Source organism: Coptis chinensis, chromosome 2 (genome assembly GCF_015680905.1).
Source record: "Coptis chinensis isolate HL-2020 chromosome 2, ASM1568090v1, whole genome shotgun sequence".
Taxonomy (NCBI): Eukaryota; Viridiplantae; Streptophyta; class Magnoliopsida; order Ranunculales; family Ranunculaceae; genus Coptis; species Coptis chinensis.
This window is the reverse complement of record NC_141457.1, coordinates 102,901,804-102,923,607: the sequence shown is the minus strand read 5'-3', so window position 1 is coordinate 102,923,607 and position 21,804 is coordinate 102,901,804. Positions and strand designations below refer to the sequence as shown.

The following is a 21,804-nucleotide window of genomic DNA, read 5'->3' as shown; positions in this document are numbered from 1 at the left end:
TTTAAGCCAACAAAAGAGACAATTATCTCCATATCTTTTTATTCTTTTTCATGGAGATTTTGTTATTAAATTTTCTAAAGATGCTGACTTGCAAGATATTGTGTTGTTGTTTCCCACCTTATCTATGCGACCTCTAAAGCATGAACCCACCTACTAATGGGATGTGTGGACGCTGGTGCGGACCGATATGGACTCGCATCAGATGAGGTCAACATGGTCAAGATGCGGTCAATTAAATCGGATGCAGGTCAAGACGCGGTCAACATGGTGAGGACGTAGATTTGATCAAAAAAAATCAAAATAATATTAAAAAACTCATTTTTTTCATTTTTTGTTTTGTTAAAACTTATGATATGTTTTTAAAATTTGATTAAAAAATATTAAACTTAATTTTGTAGCTATTTATCTTTAATAGTTTTGAATTTATGAATGTTGATACATTTAATTTAGTTTTTAATGTTTAATTTATATAAAATAAAATTATAAATATTAACTAATTTATGTGTCCTTTGCCACGTCCGTGTCCTACATTTTTTAAATATAATCGAGTCATCGCGTCAGTGTCCGTCCGTGTCCACACAACATAGATGCCGACAATCTCTTTGTGTTCGGGAAATGTAGTCTGTAGGAGCAATATCTCTTGAACAACTCGCTAACAAAATATTGCAGAGTATATGGCCAAACAATTAACAGAGAAAAATCTCAAATTCTTCATCATCCCAAACTTCACAGGATACTTGTTTACTTTATTAGAAAATCCCATCTACCAGTTGTATGCCGATCTATTTGGGAATGAATACCCAATCTTACTGGGGGGGCCCATTCATAAATTTGCTCCGTTACTTCAAAGATTCCAAAATAAGCTTGTTGGTTGGAAGTCGAAGATTCTATCAAAATTTGGTCGTCTGACCTTGGTCAACTTAGTTATATCTTCAATACTGACTCATAGCAATCATGTCTTGCACACTGCTACCAACAAAGATAGTTGGATGTAATAAGAATATCTTTTCTCTGGGGGCACTCTCCATCTGAACGCAAGTTGCATTATTTTTCTTAGAGGATGGCATGTATTGCCAAGTGCAATGGAGGGCTTGGAATCAAAGACCTCCAACTTCAAAATTATGTTATATTTGCAAAAAAAGTTTGGGATTTGTTACAGCATAATTCCATGTGGGTGATACAGATGAAGGGTAAGTATTTTTATTCAACAAGTTTTCTAAATGCAAAAATAAAAAGTAATGATTCCATCATGTGGAAGCTACTATATGTGTTTTGAGAATGGTGATCAGAGTTGGAGGTATCTAGAACATATCAAATGGTTCATCTATTAATGCATGGGAGGATGTTTGGATCTTAAATGACAATGAACATATGTCGATGCCATTAAAACCACATGCATGTGATTTGGAGTTAGTTGCTGATTTTATTAACCATACTAACAACACATGGATTTTGGAGTTGCTGCGTCAATTTTGCCCTGCTGATTTTGTTAATAAATTTGCCTCCACTCCTTTGTTTCCCATGACTGACAGTGATAAACTGGAATGACAGTGGACCAGTTCGGGGTGTTATTATGTTAAGTCAGCATATAATTGATGCCTACAATTGGTGAATACCGGGAGTAGCGTAGTGCGAAAACAGAGTTTTTTGTTAAAGTTTGTGTGGAGACTCGAGTTACCTTTCTGAATAAGATTTTTCTTGTGGCAATGCTTGCAGGGTGTTATCCCAACAGTATATCATTTGGCATCTCATCATTTTCATGTCTATGATCAGTGTACCTTATGTGAGATTACTCCCGAGACTCCATTATATGTTTTCTTCGAGTGCAGTTTTGCAAAAGATGTATGATGTGGTACAAATTGCATTTCAATTATTGAAGACATCAACTGCTCTTCTGTACATGATTTCCAACAAAGAGTTTTCCAAATGTTCAATGCAGTCAGGAAACAACCTGAAGGGGATATTCAAATTTGCTTGCTAGGACTTGGGTTGTGGTTCATTTGGCTTGCAAGAAATAATTCACACTTCAACCACAAAAGCTCCAAATCCTATTTATTATATCATAAAGATTCATGGACTGTTGCAAATTTTGAAAAACATCTCAGACGAAAAAGTACAAAAAGAGTTCATTGATATAATAAAGGATGGGCATCGATATTATACATTAAATGGCATCCACTTTTTTGTACGAAAAAGTACAAAAAGAGTTCATCGATATTATACATTAAATGGCATCCACTTATTAAAGGATGGGCAAAACTCAATACAGATGGAACCAAGGCTCAAAATATCGACATCAATGAATATATCGGTGTACAAAAAAATCGATATATATCGGATATATCAGATATATATATATTTTTTGTGACCAGTCCAAACTATTTAAAATATCGGAAATATCAAAAACATAATATCGGAAATATCGGATTTATATTAAAAAATAGTAAAAAAGGCAACCGATATATATCGTAAATACTAGATATATCGATTATATCGGCGATATAAAATTTTATATCGGAAATTCCGATATATATTGGAAAAAAATTATATATTCAGTGGATATATATCGAAAATATCGATACCGGTGTACCAAAATACCAATATATATCGATAATATATCGGATATATCGGTGACATTTTGGTCTTTGGATGGAACAACTCTTGCGAATATAGGATTTGGAGGTGCTGGGTGTGTACTACGCATAGTTAACAGGCAGTTTATCATGGGCGAAATATCGCCACATATCACCGAATATGCGAGACATATATGGTCTGGACTCTGGACTTGATTGGGCGTGAACCCAACGAACCTAATAATAAGCGCGTGAGGAGAAGAAGGTTAAGAATAGCTAGTTTGTGGAGACCGAGTAAACGGTGTGGTTGGTTAGGGCAGTTTTTTGCTAACCGAACCGCACCACACCACACCACACCACATATAAAAAAGGAGCCGTATCGCGTATCCAAAACCTTTGTTTCTAGGGCTGAAAAGTAAAAAAAAAAAAAAAAAAAAAAAAACGAAGCCGGGGAAGAGAGCCAAAAATAAAAGAAGGTACCCATAAAAAAAAAAGTTATTGAAGAATAGTGAATAGATATTTATTTAGATTTATTTGCTGAAATATTTATTTATTTACTTGTTTTGGTGGAAAAAGATGGATCGATATCAAAGAGTGGAGAAGCCAAGAGCAGAAACACCTATCAATGAGAATGAAATCAGGATAACCACCCAGGGCAGGATGCGCAACTATATTACTTACGCAACCACCCTGCTTCAGGTATACATATTTACTCCCGTTTAATTGCCATGCAAATACTATGGTTCTTGTTGGTTAGATTGGTAGTGTAATTAGTGGCTACTCGAGATTATGTGGATAGTTGGGAGAAAAATGTGAGGACACAGCAATATATTTGCCTATGCAATATGTAGTGTGTCTTAAAAATTGTACTAATACAGCTGGTTAGTCACCAGGTAGTTATGTTATTGGAGTACCATTCTAATAGAATTTGTTCATTTTTTAGTCTAAAACCAACTTCTGCCGTAAAGCAAACAACCAGTAGTCTAAAACTTATATTGAACTTGGAAGCAAACTTGTTGATCAGCAAGTCCACGGGGGCCACGAGGTCTTTGAGAAAATGCAGAACTGAGAATTACATTGTGTGGTATTAGTAAATCAACATCTCGTGGTCTATTTACAGCCGCTTGAAATCATACTAGACACGCAGTTTGACTATAGTTGGGCTGTGTTTGTTAAACCCCCACCCTGTTGGGTCAGTTTGTTGGTCTATCGTTTCGCCACTAAAGTTGGTATCTGCAACGGCCCAAATTGTATACATTATGTAAACATACTTCACTTATAGATCGTTGAAAGATTGAAGATGCTCTTAGGGAGATTATATATACCAACTTTTTTTTTTGTTGTTGTATATCTGGGCTTCAATTTGTCTACCAATTTGGAATTTGCTTGAGTAATGTCTGTGCCTGCCACTTTTCTCGGGACATGTTTTCATATTCCTATTCCTTCTCGTCGCTAGAAGTAGAGGGACATTTCAGCACATGATTCTTATCTTTAACACATGGTTCTTATTTTTGAAAAGGAAAAAGGTTCAAATGAGATTGTCTTCAAGGCCATGGGAAGAGCTATCAACAAGACTATAATGATCGTGGAGTTAATCAAGGTAGTTTCTTAAAGTTTCATATCATTTTTCCAGTTAGGATAGTTCCTTTACTCTTAACCCAATACTCTAATAACTTTACTGTGTTTATTGTGTTTTTGGAGAAATAAGTATAGTATTTGTAATGCAGAGAAGGATCGTTGGTCTTCATCAGATTACATCAATTGGATCCACTGATATAACTGATACATGGGAGCCCTTGGAAGAAGGCCTCCTTCCGTAAGTTTTCTTCAAACCTTGTTACGAACCAGGGAGGTTGTGTAATCTTGCATTTTAATGTAATTTTGACAAGTATTTTTGGAACATGTACAGTTTGGAAACCACTAGGCATGTGTCAATGATCACAATAACTCTCTCAAAGAATGAGCTGGATGCGTCTTCAATTGGGTGAGTATTCTTTTTGTTTCCTTCAACATTCTATTGATATTATCATGCTCACCAAATGAGTATTCACACTGATAAAAAAAAAAACACAAACGATTATTCTTCAGATTGTAAAGAATTTTGTTACCCTATCTGTCTCTTTTATTTTATTTTCCCCTGATAGTGAATGCATGTAAAGGTTAAGCACCAGAGCTCATGACTGCTACCTTCTGCAGGTATCAGCCTCCAATTCCTGCTGATCAGGTGAAGACGTGGCCTGAACATGATTATGATGGTGGTGAGATATATACCCATTTTATGAGTTTTTCTCAACTTCTCAAGTTATTTGTTCCTTGTCTCACTAAAGCTTTTTAAATGCAGAAGGTTCTCCTCGTGGTCAAGGCAGGGGTCGTGGTGGTCGAGGCCGCGGTAGGGCTAGAGGTATGTGCTTTTGTATTTAGAAGTAGAATAATTTGTAGTTCTCGGGTTAGCCTCCTGTTGCTATGTTTTTAGTTTTATTTTGTTTCTTTGTAATAGTAGGCTTTCCGCCTACTTTCTTTTCACTTTTAATGAGATTTCATCTTTACCGAACCAAAAAAAAAAAGAGAGAATTTGTTGGTGTGAAGATTTTGTTTTAGGTGGATGGAGTTGGAGACTACTTACCAACAGTGTAGTTGCTTGGATGTTTGAAAACATCTAGAGTTAGTGTCAGTTTTTCCGAATTCTCTAAATTGCATCTTAACAAACGTAAATACCACTTATTGCATCATATGCTATTAAACATTGGAGAAGCTGTAGTTGAGTGTCCTACAAATTGAAATTTGAGATTGTGCATGTGTGGTTGTCTGGTTTTCATCGGTACTGGTTTTAACATCTCTATTATCGGGTTTCATATCTTATTTTGTCGAATCAAACTTCTTGGAAAAGATTAGTTGAATATCATTTGATTGCAACACTGAATTTCTTTGAAATTTAACATTTATCGTATTTTAGGGAATGGCTTTGTATCTGGTGAGTATGGGGATGGAGGCTGGGACAGGGGCCGTGGGTATGCTAGGGGTTGGGGTCGTGGAAGGGGCCGTGGTTATCGTGGCCGGGGAAGGGGTGGAGGGTATGGTGGTCCTGTGACAGATACACAGCAAGACGTTGGGGGATATAATGAAGGACCTGCTCCTGGCCGTGGTATTACTCCTTTTCATACTTCTGCATATACTTCGATTTTGTGAGAAACAGTTGCAACTATATGTTAGTTACAAATCATACGAGAAAAGTATGGTCTCAAGTAATATTGGAGTTGAGTCCGAATTTGTGGACAAGTCTGTCCACAAACATCAGTTTCTTATTGGTTAACAGTTTTTATGGTCACTTTTAACAGATTTTTTGGTCAGTTTAATAGTTTTTTCGGGCAGCACTCCACCAATCACCAGCTGCTGTTTTGTGGACAGCAAATAGTTGCTTGTCCACAAACATATTTCGTATTGGAGTTTGTGTATTTATATGGTAACTGATATAGTGATACTTTGGGCTTGTTTTTGCAGGCCGTGGCCGTGGCAGGGGACGTGGAAGGGGCCGCAATTACAGATCAAATGGGCCAATCCATGCACCAGAAGGAGGCGCGTAATCTACCAATCTCATGTTATGCCAAAGTCTCTCCTTGTTTGTGTTGGATGCCTGCTCGTCCTTTCATTTTTATTTCAAGATCTTTATTATGTTGACTGTAGAAATCATTGACCAGAAACTGGTGTAAACTTGTGTTACCCGCTGTTTTACTTTTCTAGGTGTTAGTTAGTTACTTAGCTGGTTGACTGACTGTAGTATTATTTTCCTAACCGAGCAGTACATTCTTTTATTTGTTGATTTTTTATTTTTAACCTTTATGGTGATTACACGTTTGTTCTAGAGCGGTATATAAATGAAGCTAGTTTGCTAATAAGATGGTTTTTGAATATTTGTATCTTTATGTTAAGAGAAACATTTTGACAGAGTGGACCGGAGGTGGGATGAATTGTTGGAGACCCATATAATAGTGGCACCATTGATGAGTAATTTCATAGAATCTATTTAAGCATTTGTGAGGGGCGCTGTTGGATTTGGTCTGCATAATGTACGTCTGTACTTAATTATTAATTTAGCCATTTTTTCATGCTACTCTGGGCATTCCTCTTCGCTCTGCAACCCTGCTTTTGCTGCCCCATAATCTTAGCGGCATTTAGCAACGAGAAAAGTCCACACCAGAATGAGGCCGTGATATATGGCGTGGTGTTTAAGGGTGGAATTTGAGCTAAACAAGCTGAGCTTTACCATGCTCAAGCTCGGCTCATTAATTACACGAGTTTTAAATTGAGCTTGAGCTTGGCTCATATAGTAAACGAGCGAGCTTGAGCCGAGCCCGAGCCGCTCGGTTATTTTACACTATAAATATGCTATTTGAGCTAAATGAGTCTAGCTTTATCAAGTTCATTTGTTACACGAGCTTTAATTTGAGCTCGAGCTCGGCTCATATAGTTAAACGAGCGAGCTCAAGCCGAGCTTAAATGAGCCAAGTCCACGCCGAGCTCCGAGCCCTCCGCTCAAAACTGGTGTTTGCTTACCAATAGTAACTCAAAGTCTCGAACAAGATGATTTTTTTCAAAACTGCATAGTTGAACCATTTGTGGTAAATGATTCTTGAGGTTGGCACATGTGTTTGTAAGAGCAAGTCCAATGGGGTGCTATAGGGGCCAAACCCAACCAATTTTGTGGCTTTGTCTAGCAGCTAGGGGTGGGAATTTGGCCCTAACGACCCTAATCCGGCCCTGACCGACCCGACCCTAATCCCTATAAAGCCCTCACACTAAAGTTTACGAGGGGCGGTGAGGGCGACCCCTAATGCCTTCTAAGGCAGGGTCAGGGCTAATGTTCTGAAACATAGGCCCGACCCTAACCAAGCCCTAATTATAATTTCACTATAAAATACACAACTAAAACTATCCAACTCCTTGTTACATATTTTCAATTAAAATAACACTGTCCTTTGTAATTTTTCACTTACCGTATGGGTACTTCTAATAACTTGTCTTATATCATAAAAACTTGTAAACCTAATTGTTTCTATCTCACAACTCACGTACACCTCACAACTCTCCGGCTAACCTAGTCGGCCAAGAACAATAATGAGCACTAGGCACTAGCCTAATGAAAAATAGGTTGACGTCAGTAAAAACTCATTCCATACTCTTATTTGTCTTTGTGTTCTTCAATGCTAAATGTAATTTTGGTGAGATTAAAGTACAAGAAATAACGGATTTATATTAGTGAAAGCTCATTCCAAAATGTGTCTTGTGCATTTTAGTTGTAATTTTGAAATATAAATATGAGTCTCTATGTACTTCAGTTTATTAGATTGTGGATATGCATTTAAATTGTTGGATTTATCAAGAATTATTACTAGATTGGTTGTTATTCAAATTTCAAAGTGGTGGGACTTTGAGTTTGCAAATCTTTGAAATTTTTTTGTAATATAAATGAGTTTTAAAATTGATCCAGTAAAAAAAAGAAAATATATAGGCCCGGCCCTAAACTGTTAAAGAGGGCTTAGGGTAGGGGCAGGGCTTGAAATTTAGACTTATGACCTGGCCCGACCTGGCCCTATGGGGACTTTAAGGCCGGGTTGGCCCGGCCCTAATAACTGAAAGGCTTTAAATGTTTAGGGCCGGGCTAGCCCGACCCGCTCCATTGCCCACCCCTACTAACAGCTGTTATAATAAGTTTTGGAAGACGGACGACACAATTTTTGCCGCACTGACAACAACAAAAACTGTACCGTCTGTATTCATTTAGCGTTTCAAAACACAAAAGAGCGATTGGAATGAAATTCAATTTTTGGTCGGTCATATTTGGGTGGGCAAGGTAAAAACCCAAAAAATCTTATGTGGCAAGGGTTTAGCAGCCCTCTATTGGACTTGCTCTAAATGGCGTGCGAAGGATCTCAAACCAACTCCAATAGTGTTTTACTCTGGATCCATATATTTGCATTCAGTGTTTAATGGGGTTGAATGCATCAGATGCTCATTCCATTCCAAGTTAAAGTAAGAGTAGTTGGTACATCTTTTGCCAAAGCAAAGCATTGTGTGAAAAAATGTTGGCAGTAGTATTGTGTCGCAGTGGAACTTGTTTTGTCTGATTTCAACCAAATTTGTTGCATTTTGTACATTGCGTGAATGCGTCATGGTACATGGATTATAAAAACGCGGAAAGTCAAAATTAACCTTGTTTGTCTTTTTAGTAAAAGAAAAAGAAAAAGGGTTTCTTTTACTCCTCTCGACTTAAACCCTAGTTTTTGGTTTCTTCCCTCGCCTCAAACAACGCGACGACAATGAAGCTCGTCAGGTAAACAGATTCTCCCTCCCTCCCTCTTTTTCATTTTCGACATTGCTAGTGACCTGATCTGTTTCTTGTATTAAACAATTTAAAAAAAAAAACAGGTTTTTGATGAAGTTAAACAACGAGACAGTGTCGATCGAGCTTAAGAACGGCACTATTGTTCATGGCACCATCACTGGTATGTTCTCTTTTTCTTATATATTCTCTTTCTCTCTCACTTCTAAACATTTATATGTTTGCATCTGTTAATATTAGGGTTTTAGTTCTCCACTTCTGGTTACTTAATAATTACGTTAAATTTGTGTTTGTTATAGTTTATACGTAATGTGGTGCTTGTTTTTGTACTAATTAATTATAAAAAAAAACCAGTGAAAAGTACTTCGAAATGGGGCTTTCTAACAGTTTAAATGTTGATTTTAAGTTTCAATTTTGCCTCTCGTAAACGAACTTAAGATGTTGGAACTTAAGATTTCGTTTGAAGCACGTCTGAAATATTTCGAACTTTAATTTGAAGGAGCTGTGCACAAATATATGGAACACCAAGTGCTTAGATGTGAAATATTACTCGTGCCAAGCGGGCAAAAATAACATTGTCATATGTAATAAGCTTTGCTGTTCTTTTAGCTTCACACATAGAGATTATAAGTTAATAAGGAATTATTTGAAGAGCTACAGTGTGAAGTATGGACCCTAGTGTTGCCTCTGTTAACTTGAAGTAGAAGCACTAGAATACATATTTTTTTCGACTGTCTGGACTGAAAATATTCTTCACCTATATAACTTACAAACAATTCAGATCACTCTAAAGTCTTGACTCGCAATGCTGAATCTTACACTTCTCAATGTCTGAACTAACTATCACTACAACTGTTAACCATGGATTAGTGATTGATCGGCCCTTTTCATCTGTCAATCCGTCAAATCTAATAGTGCATCCCATATACTTTCACTGTTATTTGTATTATTCCTTTGTAATATGAATCTCTTTTTGTAGAATTGTTTTCTGATCTTGTGTTTTGATATAATTTCGATTTTCAGCCCTTTCTGTAATCACTAAGTAAGTCACCTATGGAAGCAAAATAATGGAATCAAAAGTTGAATGGCAAAGCATTTGCAAAATGACAAATGCCTACATTTACCTTCTGTCCTCGTTGTCTTCTATTAGAAATCTGGTGTTAACTGTGTACTAATATTGCTTTTCCCCTTTTCATACAAGTAGCAATACCATTCCTCCAACTTCCTCTGTCTCCATTTTGTCATCCATTTCTATCAAATCAGAGAAGTCATCCTCTTTTATTTAATTTAATTTTTATCCGGTTCTTGTTTTGATTTTTTTTTGTCATCCAAAATGCTCATAAGCAAGGTGATGGTTTCCCTTGGATTAAAAGTGCATGGGTTAATAGTGTGTTTCTCTTGATTTAAATGTTGCAACTTGGATCTGTATCCCTCGTACCGGTTTTAATCATCATTAACAGAAAAACTAAACATCATTAGATGTATAAATCTAGAAATTACCATCTAATGTAGTCTTTGATTGAGAATCCAAAACTTTCAAACTTTGCATCTCGTCTGCAGGTGGATTTTCTTGATGGGCACTATGTGGTGTGATCTTTTGGAGTACTTAGTACGTTGACTTTTTTCGTGTTCGCTTTTTTTTATATCTTTCTTTCCTTCTAGTGTTGGATTCATAATTCTACTTCTCTCTATTAATTGATTGTATGTCAAATATCTCTCCTTTTACATTAAAAAAGGGGTGAAGGAAGCAACTGGATTGCTATATCGTCGAGTTTTGAGTAAGCTCTTGGATTTTAGTGCAGTACTGAATACCTTAGTTTGCCTTTGTCCCTCCTTTTGATGAATTTAGGACTTCCAATAAGCCTTTTTTTTAACAGTTAGAAGGTATAAAATGGTGTTTTTTTTGGTGTTATTTTATAGTTTGTTATGTGTGGAAAAAGTCTAGAAAAGTGAAAACATTGTTATCAGTGTGAACTCACATGTCTTAGATTACAGTCAGTTTTCCAGTTTTCCTCACGTGAAACTTCTTGGAGATACTTATACTCACTTTTCCTCTAGTAATTGGTGCGGTTAACTGGTTCTCTCCGTTTGTTCATTTGGAATGGAGGAAAAGAGCACTTTAGTAGCCAATAGTCACTTTTCTTTTTGTACCATTTAGCCCCTGATATTTGACATATTTGTTTATACTCATGTTACACCGCTAAAGTTTTATGCAACATTTACTTGATCGCAGGGGTAGATATCAGTATGAATACTCATTTGAAGACGGTTAAACTGACGCTGAAAGGAAAGAATCCAGTGACTCTTGATCATCTGAGTGTGAGGGGCAACAATATTCGCTATTACATTCTCCCTGACAGCATAAACCTTGAGACTTTACTGGTTGAGGAGACACCTAGGGTCAAGCCAAAGAAACCAACCGCTGGTACTGTACATTTGTAACTGGACTTTTCTTATTTTGTTACTAGGGTTTACTATGTGGCTCTCAATTTAAACATCCCTTTTTTAAGCTGTGTATTCTGGTTTATTTGCAGGGAGGCCTATGGGACGTGGTCGCGGCCGTGGCCGTGGGCGAGGACGCTGGACGTGGCGGTGGTCGCTAGAAATGTTGGACTTCTGCAAATTTTTGCAGGATTTGCTTATGTACAAGAGTGGGCATATGGAGAGATTTGGTGGATGTTAAGGATAGCCAGATTTTCGTTTACCATTCTTACTTTGTTGAAATGTTTTTAGCTTAAGCCTACTTGGATGGATGCTTAGTAGAATTGTAGAATTGTTTGAACTCATTTCATGTGAATGCATAGTACAATGTGGTTCAGTACTGTTTATCTTTTGGTATTTGAGGATTATAACAATTAGAATTGACAGATGGGTACATTTCTCTTTTGGAGGGAAGGTTCATAGAATGGGCCCTTTCTTTGTTTAATGACACAGTAAAATTCAGATTTGAAGAAAATAGGTGGCCATGGAGTTTCATTTTTCATTGGTTATTTATATCCAAGTATGGTAGCAGTCTAGCGGATTGTTTGGGAAGACATTACCAGTTCTTACAGTTCCCAAACTTTGTAAACTGTAATACATTATGCCAATGCCCAGCTCGACTTGGCATATAAAAGGTTGAAAATTTTGACATATTGAGATGGGGGTGATTTAAATTGTCTTAGGTAGGTAGAACCGTAGAACAATTAGATCCTGAGAGTTGGATGAAAATATTGCTGCCAGCAACATAGACGCAACAAAGTTTTGACATAATTAATTATCAACTAATTTTTTGTTGTCGACATAATTAGATCGTAACTCCTTATCATCAATAAATAATTTGACCTTCAAAGACGGTAAGTCGGTCAAAGGACAAACACCAAAAACTTAAAAAAGCAGGGGGCGTCCGAGAAATAAAGTAATTCCCATAGGGGTCACATACAAAATCCAGTTGAATTGATCTTGCAAAGAAAGAAAAGAATACTTAAAAAACAAAACCCTAGTCTTTCCTTTCCAGTTTCCACACCCCCGGATCAGTTCAGATCCATGCGATTTCAAAATTTTATTATTTTCAGAGATTATTAATTGAAGCTAAAAGAAAAGATGACTCAGGATGTGGAGATGAAAGAAGTTGCAACTTCGAATTCTGTTTCATCCAATGTCCCATCAACTTTGCAGCGTGAGTCCCCTTTTTTATTTATTTATATTTGTATTCCTGCAAATTTAATTTAATTTATTTTGATTATTAAAATAGAATTGAAGGAGATAGCATCTTTAATTGAAAATGGAACTTACGAGAAGGAGGTTCGCAAAATTGTTCGTGCAATTCGTTTCACCATTGTTTTGAGAAAGAAGTTGAAACCGTCTCTTCTTCATGCATTCCTTAATTATGCTTTGATTCCCGGTTCTGAAGCCCATACTCGTTTGTCAGCTTATCTTCCAAAGGTATCTTTATTTCTTCGCTGCTTAATTATTGTTATGCAATGTCAAGTAAAAAAACTCCACGGAGATTGAGAAGATTATTAATATTTTAGAAGAACACATAAGGCTTGTGTCTAGACGATTATCCGTTTGTGCTTATCAATGATGCATAGACCAGCTTGGATTTTTAAGAGTACAAGAGGGGTAACTAAGTGGGTGCCCACATTTCTTCTGACTAGGAAGGCTTCAGAAAAACTTCTTTCTTGACCAATAAAGAATGAGGCGCTTCAAATTATCGGTATATATATTTGGAATTTCATTTTGGGAAAGGGAAATATATAATACCTAATAGTTTACATTCGCAAGATCATTTCTCATAACTACTTTGATTGAACTGGTATTTCCAAGTGACCTTAGACAAAACTGTTATAAATAGGCCTTGGAATTTTGTTGCAGGCCCTCTGCTAACTGTTAAGCTCGAATTTTTAGTTTAATATATACTGTTGTGTTGCAGGATGATGAGCAGGATATGGAAGTCGATACTGCAACATCTGCAACTTCAGTGAAGCAATCCTTGCCTGAGCTTGAGATTTATTGCTACTTGCTTGTATTGATTTTTCTAATTGATCAGAAGAGGTTGAGTGAGGTGAAAAGCTGCAACTCTTCCAATTTTTTTAGCTAAACTCATTATGTTTCATTTCTCTTCTGTTTTTGTTTCCTGAAATTATTTCAGTTTGTTTCTTGTGTTTTAGTTTTGCCCAACTATCTTATTTTTTCGTGGGTGGTTTTGTTTTCTTTCAGGCTAAAGCTTGTTCTTCAGCAAGCATTGCTCGCTTAAGGAATATGAGCAGGAGAACAGTTGATGTTTTAGCATCGAGACTGTTCTTCTATTACTCACTCAGTTACGAATTAACGGGTGACCTTGCTGAAATTCGAGGGTAAGTTGTACACTATTACAAGTGAGCCTTTATATTGAATTTTTAATTGCTGTAGCATACATGATCCACAATTGTTGATGTTTTCCCCCATCTCCTCTAACTTGGTTACTTTTTTCTCACCAGAAACCTTCTTGCCTTGCATCGGATTGCTACATTGCGCCATGATGAGTTGGGTCAGGTGTGTATATTAGTAATAGCTGCTATTTTGGTGAAGCACCTTAGAGTATATCACTAAGATTTTGGTGGTGATGCAGGAAACACTTTTGAACCTGCTACTTCGCAATTACCTCCATTACAATCTATATGATCAGGCAGAAAAGCTTAGGTCAAAGGCACCGCGTTTTGAAGCACACTCAAATCAGCAGGTAATTTCTATTTCCTCAACCCGTATATTCCTTTTGAGATTCCTGAGATGGTGGTCATGCAATATGGTCTTTGTGTTACAAGTTGTCTGGGATTTACTTTTTGTTTCGTGTGCGTTACTTGATCTGTTTGTTAGAAATATAATGAAAATGAAGTTTGCGAGTTGAAGGATACTACAACCGATATGGCTGATTTGCTGTTGTGGACACTATGAACCATGTATAGGATGTCATTTTCGTTGAGATTCTTATTGAGCTACGTTTATTTCCATTAATGTTATGGTTGAATTGGTAGTGTTATATCATTTATGTGACTTGCGATAACTGGTTTCATTTCTGTGGAGTGTGTTAATACCCCCCACCTAATTTTCCTTTTGCAGTTCTGCCGGTACCTGTTCTATCTGGGGAAGATTCGCACCATTCAGTTAGAGTACACAGATGCAAAAGAGAGTCTTCTGCAAGCAGCTCGCAAAGCACCTGCCTCAGCACTTGGCTTCCGAGTCCAGTGCAACAAATGGGCTGTGATTGTTCGGCTACTGCTGGGGGAAATTCCTGAGAGGACTGTGTTCATGCAGAAAGGAATGAGGAAGGCTTTGAGGCCATACTTTGAGCTTACAAATGTAAGTCGGGAGTCATTTAAGATATTCTTTCCTCTTAAACACAGACATGCTTAATTCTATTCTGTATTTCTAAGCATGAAGTCACTTGAGTGGTCTAAAGGCTTATTATTTTATTTTATTTTGTATTCTAAAAAACTTTTTGCCTTATGATATTGGAGTTTGGAGAGGTCAGGGGACTCCCCTTCCAAAAGAGTAACTTCAAGTCCTGGCATACATTGATTCCTTCTGGTCGATGGGATGTGTTTGCCTTTTCATTTTCTTCAAACTTTTCTAAAATTTAAAAGAACATATCCATATTGGCAAATGGATGACATGTACAGTCTTAGTTAGGATCTTGACATATTATACCCTGGATCTGAACCCTTCAATTGTTTGTAAAAGTTTGGTGTGTCTGCTGAGGAGTCATTGGTTATATATCCCTTACCTTTATATCTGTGTGATTCTTGTGGACCTAACCGATGTGGAATGTGTTTTTCAGGCTGTTCGTGTGGGAGACTTGGAGCTGTTCAGAAATGTTGCAGACAAGTTTGCAAGCACTTTCAATTCAGATCGAACCCACAACTTGATTGTTAGGCTGCGACATAATGTCATAAGGACAGGGTTACGTAACATCAGCATCTCTTATTCGCGTATCTCACTAAAAGATGTTGCTGAAAAATTGAGGTTGAATTCTGAAAATCCTGTAGCCGATGCCGAGAGCATTGTGGCTAAGGCTATTCGAGATGGTGCAATTGATGCTACAATAGATCATGCAAATGGGTGGATGGTATCCAAGGAAACTGGAGATGTATACTCTACAAATGAGCCTCAGTTAGCATTCAACTCGAGGATTGCCTTCTGCCTCAACATGCACAATGAGGCAGTGCGTGCCCTGAGGTTCCCGCCGAACAACCAAAAGAAGGAGAAGGAAAGTGCTGAGAAGAGGAGAGAGAGACAACAACAGGAACAGGAACTTGCAAAGCATATTGCCGAGGAGGATGATGACGATTTTTAGTGGGGCTTGGCCTTTGCCATCACCTTGATGTTTCCTTTAGCCATTTAATTTGTACCAGCTTAATTTGTGGTGAGGATGTACTGTTTCCTTGGATTAATTACTATGGTGGAATTACCCTTTTGCTGTTTTTATGTTGGTCTAATATTGTTACTGTATTATTTAGGATTAGGCACTAAACATTTTGTAAGGTTTCAACTTGATTTTCTAAAATTTGTCAAATTGGTGGTGTTTCATTCCTCTCCTAAGTCTGCTTCTTTTGGTTGTGAATGTATTTATTGATGCAATTTTAAAGTTCTGCGGTATTGGTGGTCATACATACGGGGACGGCAAATGACTTCCACAATTTCATATTCTCCACAGCATTTATGTAAACCATTTTTCGTAAACAATTACAACGATGTTGCCTAACACTTGGCTAGGAATGGGATTGTAGGAAACAGGAAACTTTTTGAAGATTGATAATTTATGGTGGTACTGGGTAGAAAGTAGAAACTAGAAAGCATCATTCCGATAGGGGTAATTATGTATCATTTTATACGTATATTTTTATAGTTTGAATTCTCTACAGACCACACTTCAGAGTGGACTCCAAAGTAAAACAGACTGGCTGGAGGCTGGAGGCTGGAGGCTGGAGCCTGAAGGTGTGTTGTGGGATGCGGTAGGCAGGAAATGTGGTATCAGTAGAGCTGAGTGCGAACACATCCATGATGTTTTAAGATTAACCAGGGAACATTGGTGTTGACATAGTGCTTTTGCAGTCTGACATAAGAAGTTATATTAGATTTCAAGCACATATGGTCATACCGATAGGCAGTCAAATGTGTGACATAGCATAAAGAACTGGGGCTTAATGAGGATTATTGTTGATTCCGTCCAGTACAATGTCTTTGTGTTAATGGAGAATGATTTGATTAATCTAAAGTCGTCCTTCTTAGATTGATTGGTGAATTGCAACCATCAGATAAGTTAATGAACCACCTAATTCCGGAACATATTCACAATGCTGAAGAATCTTAATTGAGTTACTTGAGGAAGAGACACAAATCCATGGAGCTTCTTGATTTGATTGGGCATTGATGCTTAGTGCTAGCTAGTAAGTTAAACTCATGAGTGAGATATGATACGTTTCAATAAGATGGCCTAACTTAAGGATGTGATCCTCAAATCATCAATACACATGTTAAGAATTCATGTACAGACTGTCTTTGAAGACTCGGGCAAAAGCATTTAAAAAGAGGTGCCACAGAAGAAATATACACTGAATGTAGCTAAGACTAGACTTAGCTTATGGTGTTTTAGTGTGTATAGACAACTGAGCAGCATTTTTGGATAGTCGCACCGCCGACTAGGTTATTTTGCTACTAGTTGAATGGCTGGGAAGTAGGAACAGTCATAAAAAAAACAAAACAAAACTAACACAACCTTACATTTTATATCCACTTCTTTTTGTACGCGTACGCATAATTGGGAACTCTTGTAACGTGCAGCTCTTAATAGTTAATACAAAGATCCTGCAACTCAACAACTTTTTCCCAAAACGTCTTGAAAAAAAATAGGTTGTCCATTCATTGAAGCTAAGTGTGTTAAACGATAAAGTTCTATCACTTATAATGATTGGTGCCAAATCATTTTGAAAAAATAACAATCTGAAACTAACATCTTTAAATCGACCAAACATTTTTGGTTCCAAATTTGATGAAAACACCAAACTAAATATCAAATCACTCAATATTTGGTTTTTTGGTCTTTGTAAAATCACCGCGGTTTTGCCAACACGTGTGGGCTTGGGCTTCTAATTGTGCTTATATGGCCGAGATTGGGAAAGAAAAAAAAAAAAAAAAAGTTTATGTGCATACACATGGCGGTTTTTCAAAACCGCGGTTTTTTAGGCCGTTAGTTGGGCTTTTAGTGGTTTAGTGGTTTTTTGCCAAAACCGCGTGAAATTTATATATAAGCGATTTTTGGCAAAACCGCGTAGTTGCTTGGTGTTTTTTTGATGTTGCTCCTAAAATTGCTTAAGTGTTTTTTTGGTTTGGTGTTTTTTGGGTTCAAAATTTTATTGTTTTTTTTGTTGCTCTACTAAAGACGCTCTAACATAGGTGGTATTGTCACATATGGCGTGTGGTTACATGTATCACGTATGGAAGTTAACACTGATCTTAAATCGCTTTAATTTTGATAGCTTAACTATGTTTAGATCTAAACTTTGCCGCTAATCTAATTTTATAGGGGGTAAATCCATATATTAGCTATTAATAAGAAGTCGCCTTCCACTGGTTTAGTGTATAGGCTAAACTCGCTAAAGGCCATTTCTGATTTCTCCGTACTTCACACATTTAATCAGCTTCTGTAATATTTTGGCTCAATGTGACACTGCCATATTATGCAGACAGCATGTGTCGGACTGTGACTAAAGGGTGCAAATGCCTGCAAAAAAAAATGTCGATTGATTATCTTTATAACCCATCTGATTATAGGAATAGAAGCAGAGACACGTCTCTTACGATTTATATGCACTAACGTCTTATCTAATATATAATATGCACTGATACTGGCTAAATTTGCTATTCTGTGTTTACCATACTAGACGCTGGCATGGCCTTCGATGGCTCGGCTTTCTGAATCGCACTTACACTAATGATATATACTTGTTATGTTTTCAACTTCAGATCTTTGCATTTTAAAGTAAATAACCACTATAAGCATCGAAAGTGTATTAGTCAATTGCCAAATTCCAAAACAAGAATTGCCTGGATCTAAGTATGGCCGTACGGGGAACCTTGGACCATTAAATAAAGCTAGTTGTCAGTCATTCCATCTCCAAGTTCATGAAGCTATTTAATCAATACCTATGTTTATATCTTAGCTCACAATTCACAAATCTACGTTTCATATGTTTAGATAAGCTCCACCGTGTGTCTGTGTAGTCGGTGTGTGCGAGTTGCCTTTTTGCAGAATTTGATATATGAGATCATCAATGTGAATTCTGATAACCTGGGCATTTGTTAGTAGCTAATACTTAGCATCATTTTGGCGTGGAAGACCTCCTAGTTTTGTAGCCAGTATTGTAAATAAAGATATGCAAGGAGTTTGTAACCAGAGATGTATTGTATAATAATAAAATTACCTTAAAAAAAAGAAAATTACTGAGGATTGTATGCACTCATTGCACCAGAAGATTATATCCAATATAACAATATACTGTGTACAGAATAAGAGAGACTAGTACGATGACAACAGCTCTATCACCATCTCATGGTGGGCAATTGTCAAAATGGAGCATGTGCAAGACAATTAATGTGTATCATATGGGTCAAAAACAGATAGCATGCAAATATGCAATGTGATTCAGATCAAATGATTTAAGCAAACATTTTCTATCACCTCGATCAATCCATATTAAGTAGCATAATTTTCATCTGATAGCAACATGGTGTATGCTTACAAAAGAAAAGTATACAAACAGTGAAGCAGAAACTAACATATAAAGAGTACTCAACATATTAAATTATAAATGAATATACGGCTTTGAGGGTCGTCCTATTATTTGAAAAATAGATGGATGTGGTTTTTCATATATTCACGGCTCTTCTGTTTGGGCAAGCATGTGGGTGTGGGGTGTAAGGAGAGGAGAACGTGGGAATAATTGAATTAGCTCCAGAAATCTTCAAAGCTGCAGAGATAATAGAGATGCTTGAAGAATACATTTATATTAAAAAAAAACAAAAACAAAAACAAATATAACTTTCTCTAGTTGCAGTTGTCACATGTGAGTTAATGTATCAACTATCAAATGTGAATTTCCTATTTATAGAGGAAGAAAGTGTTACAAACTTAACATAAGCCATCTTCTATCGTCTACCATTACATTTGAGTCAGAGAAATGGCAATGAAGATCGTTCTGGCATTGATAGTAGTGTATGGCTTGATATCCATTGTTGATGCCTTTTCTGCTTCTGGATGGACAAAAGCCCATGCTACCTTTTATGGTGGCAGTGATGCCTCAGGAACAATGGGTAAGGAAAAATTTCACTCTTTATATATACGGTTAAGTTTTTTCCTTTCCTTATTTAAAGTCAGAAAGACATGTAGCTCAATTCTCGGTTGTTTACAGGGGAGCTTGTGGGTATGGTAATCTATATTCTACTGGATATGGGACCAGGACAGCAGCATTAAGTACTGCTCTGTTCAACGATGGGGCTTCTTGTGGGCAATGCTATAGGATCATATGTGACTATAACGCGGATTCAAGGTGGTGTTTGAGAGGAAAGTCTGTAACTGTCACTGCCACCAACTTCTGTCCTCCAAATTTTGCCCAAGCAAGCGATAACGGTGGATGGTGCAATCCACCGCTCCAGCATTTCGATATGGCTCAGCCTGCATGGGAAAAGATTGGTATTTACAGAGGCGGAATCGTGCCTGTACTGTTCCAAAGGTTGGCTACTTTTGATCTTTCCTACACTGTTTCTTCTCTTGTATTCGCCTACCATGTAACTCGTAATTTTGCGTGTGACACTGCAGGGTGCCATGCAAGAAACATGGAGGTGTAAGGTTCACAATTAATGGGAGAGACTACTTTGAACTTGTATTGGTAAGCAATGTGGGAGGAAGTGGATCAATTCAGTCTGTGTCAATCAAAGGTTCAAAAACTGGATGGCTGACAATGTCAAGGAATTGGGGAGCTAATTGGCAGTCAAATTCCTATCTCAATGATCAATCACTCTCCTTCAAGGTCATTACTACTGACGGAGAGACTCGATTCTTCCCTAACATTGTTCCATCTGGTTGGCAATTTGGTCAGACCTTCTCTAGTCGGGTGCAATTTTAGCTCACTGGAGATCTTAAGTCGGCAGAGGCGTGCTTAATATTTTTTCAATGAAGCAGCCCGCCACTCTTACATGCTCTACTTGATCATGTAAAAGTGATGAAATTTCTGTATTCTTGGTTAAAGCTGGGATTGAACCTGGGAACCAAAGGCTATCATAAACCCAGTGTCGTCCAAACTGAGGGCATGGGTTGATCTCAAAATGGTTAACATATGTGAATTAAATCTATTTTAAAAACACAATTGTAGATTAGCTCACACAATATTACCCTACTCGCCTCTTGTCCATTTCATATTTTGCGATTTTCCTTTTTTATTCCTTATTTCGTTCATACTCATGTATGTAATATTATATTACCTCAAAGTTCCAAACTAATAAGATGCCTTACATGTCTTTTTTTTTCCGATAATCTAAAGGCCTTACATGTCTTGAGATCTTTCTTGTAACTGTTGTATTTGTTATATTCTTTTCGGATCAAACCAATGCAATTTGTTGCAGTAGTGATGTCAACAAACACACTCCCACCGGCCCACATTACCAAATTTCTCACCTGTACTTATCGTTGTCTCTACCCTTTAGAAAGGAAGAAATGTTTTCTTGGTGCTCCTAGCATGATCTCAAGTGACAATAATCTGAACTCTAAAGTATACACTGTTTTGTGTATACAATCGTCCACCAAGTCACCAACTGACCAAAGTATAGTATAACATGATCCCCAACGGCAATATTGTAGCATGACCTCAACAGTGGGCAACCAACGTCCCTCGGACATTTCTACTTCTGTACGATATTAGAGCAGTAGCCACCCAGCTTTGGCTCATTCTTTCGGACACCAAGTAAAAAGTTATTTGATAATTCCTTTTCTATAGTATTGCATATCAAACACGTGTAAGTGTGAAACAACAAACAGGTAGCTCACCACCCAACTTAGAACTAATTACAAGGGACTAACAAAAAAATCACAAGTCCAGCAATTCACATAGCTAATTCGTTTAGAAGAAAATATTGTGTGCAAGTAGTGTGATCAGATCATTTGTAGGATTTCTCATGAATATTGAGGCATATGCCTCACAAATACAACCTATTATTTTTTTCTACCATTGTAGGATTAAATGCGTTTGTGGCAGGAAAAGTAAAAGACTCGATGTAAAAGTAAAACCAAATTTTTTTTAAAAGATTAATGTAAAAGACTCACAAGAAGAAAGCAACTTCGATCAGCCAAGCCACATTCTATGGTCTGTACAAGATATATGA

The 21,804-nt window shown here is 37.1% G+C and overlaps 4 protein-coding genes across 5 annotated transcripts; all 4 read left to right on the top strand.

Annotated features, from left to right (window-relative positions):
* The first annotated feature begins 2,797 nt into the window (after nt 1–2,797).
* On the top strand, nt 2,798–6,481 carry LOC147519845 (uncharacterized). 2 transcript variants are annotated; one of them, XM_086591381.1, is made up of 9 exons: nt 2,798–3,049; nt 3,150–3,272; nt 4,093–4,173; nt 4,301–4,389; nt 4,483–4,557; nt 4,770–4,831; nt 4,915–4,974; nt 5,527–5,715; nt 6,072–6,481. In XM_086591381.1, exons 2-9 carry the CDS (start codon nt 3,150–3,152, stop codon nt 6,152–6,154), a joined length of 762 nt encoding a protein of 253 aa, XP_086447507.1. In that variant the 5' UTR covers nt 2,798–3,049; the 3' UTR covers nt 6,155–6,481. The 2 variants fall into 2 exon arrangements, with proteins under 2 accessions (XP_086447507.1, XP_086447508.1); XM_086591382.1 differs by having other exon boundaries at nt 2,905–3,049; nt 4,918–4,974.
* A 2,269-nt stretch (nt 6,482–8,750) lies between these two features.
* Nucleotides 8,751–11,736, top strand: LOC147519844 (small nuclear ribonucleoprotein SmD1a-like). Its single transcript, XM_086591384.1, is given in 5 exon segments — nt 8,751–8,901; nt 8,997–9,073; nt 11,144–11,335; nt 11,445–11,491; nt 11,493–11,736. Coding segments are annotated over 5 exon segments (351 nt in total). The 5' UTR covers nt 8,751–8,887; the 3' UTR covers nt 11,514–11,736.
* Nucleotides 11,737–12,342: 606 nt separating this feature from the next.
* On the top strand, nt 12,343–15,961 carry LOC147519843 (putative 26S proteasome non-ATPase regulatory subunit 3). Its single transcript, XM_086591380.1, has 8 exons — nt 12,343–12,568; nt 12,644–12,834; nt 13,325–13,456; nt 13,612–13,748; nt 13,872–13,926; nt 14,003–14,113; nt 14,491–14,730; nt 15,209–15,961. The coding sequence occupies exons 1-8, from the start codon at nt 12,493–12,495 to the stop codon at nt 15,722–15,724; spliced, it is 1,458 nt and encodes a 485-aa protein (XP_086447506.1). The 5' UTR covers nt 12,343–12,492; the 3' UTR covers nt 15,725–15,961.
* A 3,060-nt stretch (nt 15,962–19,021) lies between these two features.
* Nucleotides 19,022–20,930, top strand: EXPA11 (expansin 11). Its single transcript, XM_086591379.1, has 3 exons — nt 19,022–19,740; nt 19,838–20,159; nt 20,246–20,930. The coding sequence occupies exons 1-3, from the start codon at nt 19,608–19,610 to the stop codon at nt 20,550–20,552; spliced, it is 762 nt and encodes a 253-aa protein (XP_086447505.1). The 5' UTR covers nt 19,022–19,607; the 3' UTR covers nt 20,553–20,930.
* Nucleotides 20,931–21,804: the final 874 nt, after the last annotated feature.

What these genes read in the sequence shown, in the direction of transcription:
- LOC147519845 (XM_086591381.1), top strand. Translation starts at nt 3,150, where the DNA reads ATGGATCGATATCAAAGAGTGGAGAAGCCAAGAGCAGAAACACCTATC. An exon ending in TGATCGTGGAGTTAATCAAG is followed by an intron (nt 4,174 to 4,300) that starts GTAGTTTCTTAA and finishes TTTGTAATGCAG; the next exon opens with AGAAGGATCGTTGGTCTTCA. An exon ending in AGGACCTGCTCCTGGCCGTG is followed by an intron (nt 5,716 to 6,071) that starts GTATTACTCCTT and finishes TTGTTTTTGCAG; the next exon opens with GCCGTGGCCGTGGCAGGGGA.
- LOC147519843 (XM_086591380.1), top strand. Translation starts at nt 12,493, where the DNA reads ATGACTCAGGATGTGGAGATGAAAGAAGTTGCAACTTCGAATTCTGTT. An exon ending in TGTCAGCTTATCTTCCAAAG is followed by an intron (nt 12,835 to 13,324) that starts GTATCTTTATTT and finishes GTTGTGTTGCAG; the next exon opens with GATGATGAGCAGGATATGGA. An exon ending in AAGCACACTCAAATCAGCAG is followed by an intron (nt 14,114 to 14,490) that starts GTAATTTCTATT and finishes TTCCTTTTGCAG; the next exon opens with TTCTGCCGGTACCTGTTCTA.
- EXPA11 (XM_086591379.1), top strand. Translation starts at nt 19,608, where the DNA reads ATGGCAATGAAGATCGTTCTGGCATTGATAGTAGTGTATGGCTTGATA. An exon ending in TGATGCCTCAGGAACAATGG is followed by an intron (nt 19,741 to 19,837) that starts GTAAGGAAAAAT and finishes CGGTTGTTTACA; the next exon opens with GGGGAGCTTGTGGGTATGGT. An exon ending in GTGCCTGTACTGTTCCAAAG is followed by an intron (nt 20,160 to 20,245) that starts GTTGGCTACTTT and finishes GTGACACTGCAG; the next exon opens with GGTGCCATGCAAGAAACATG.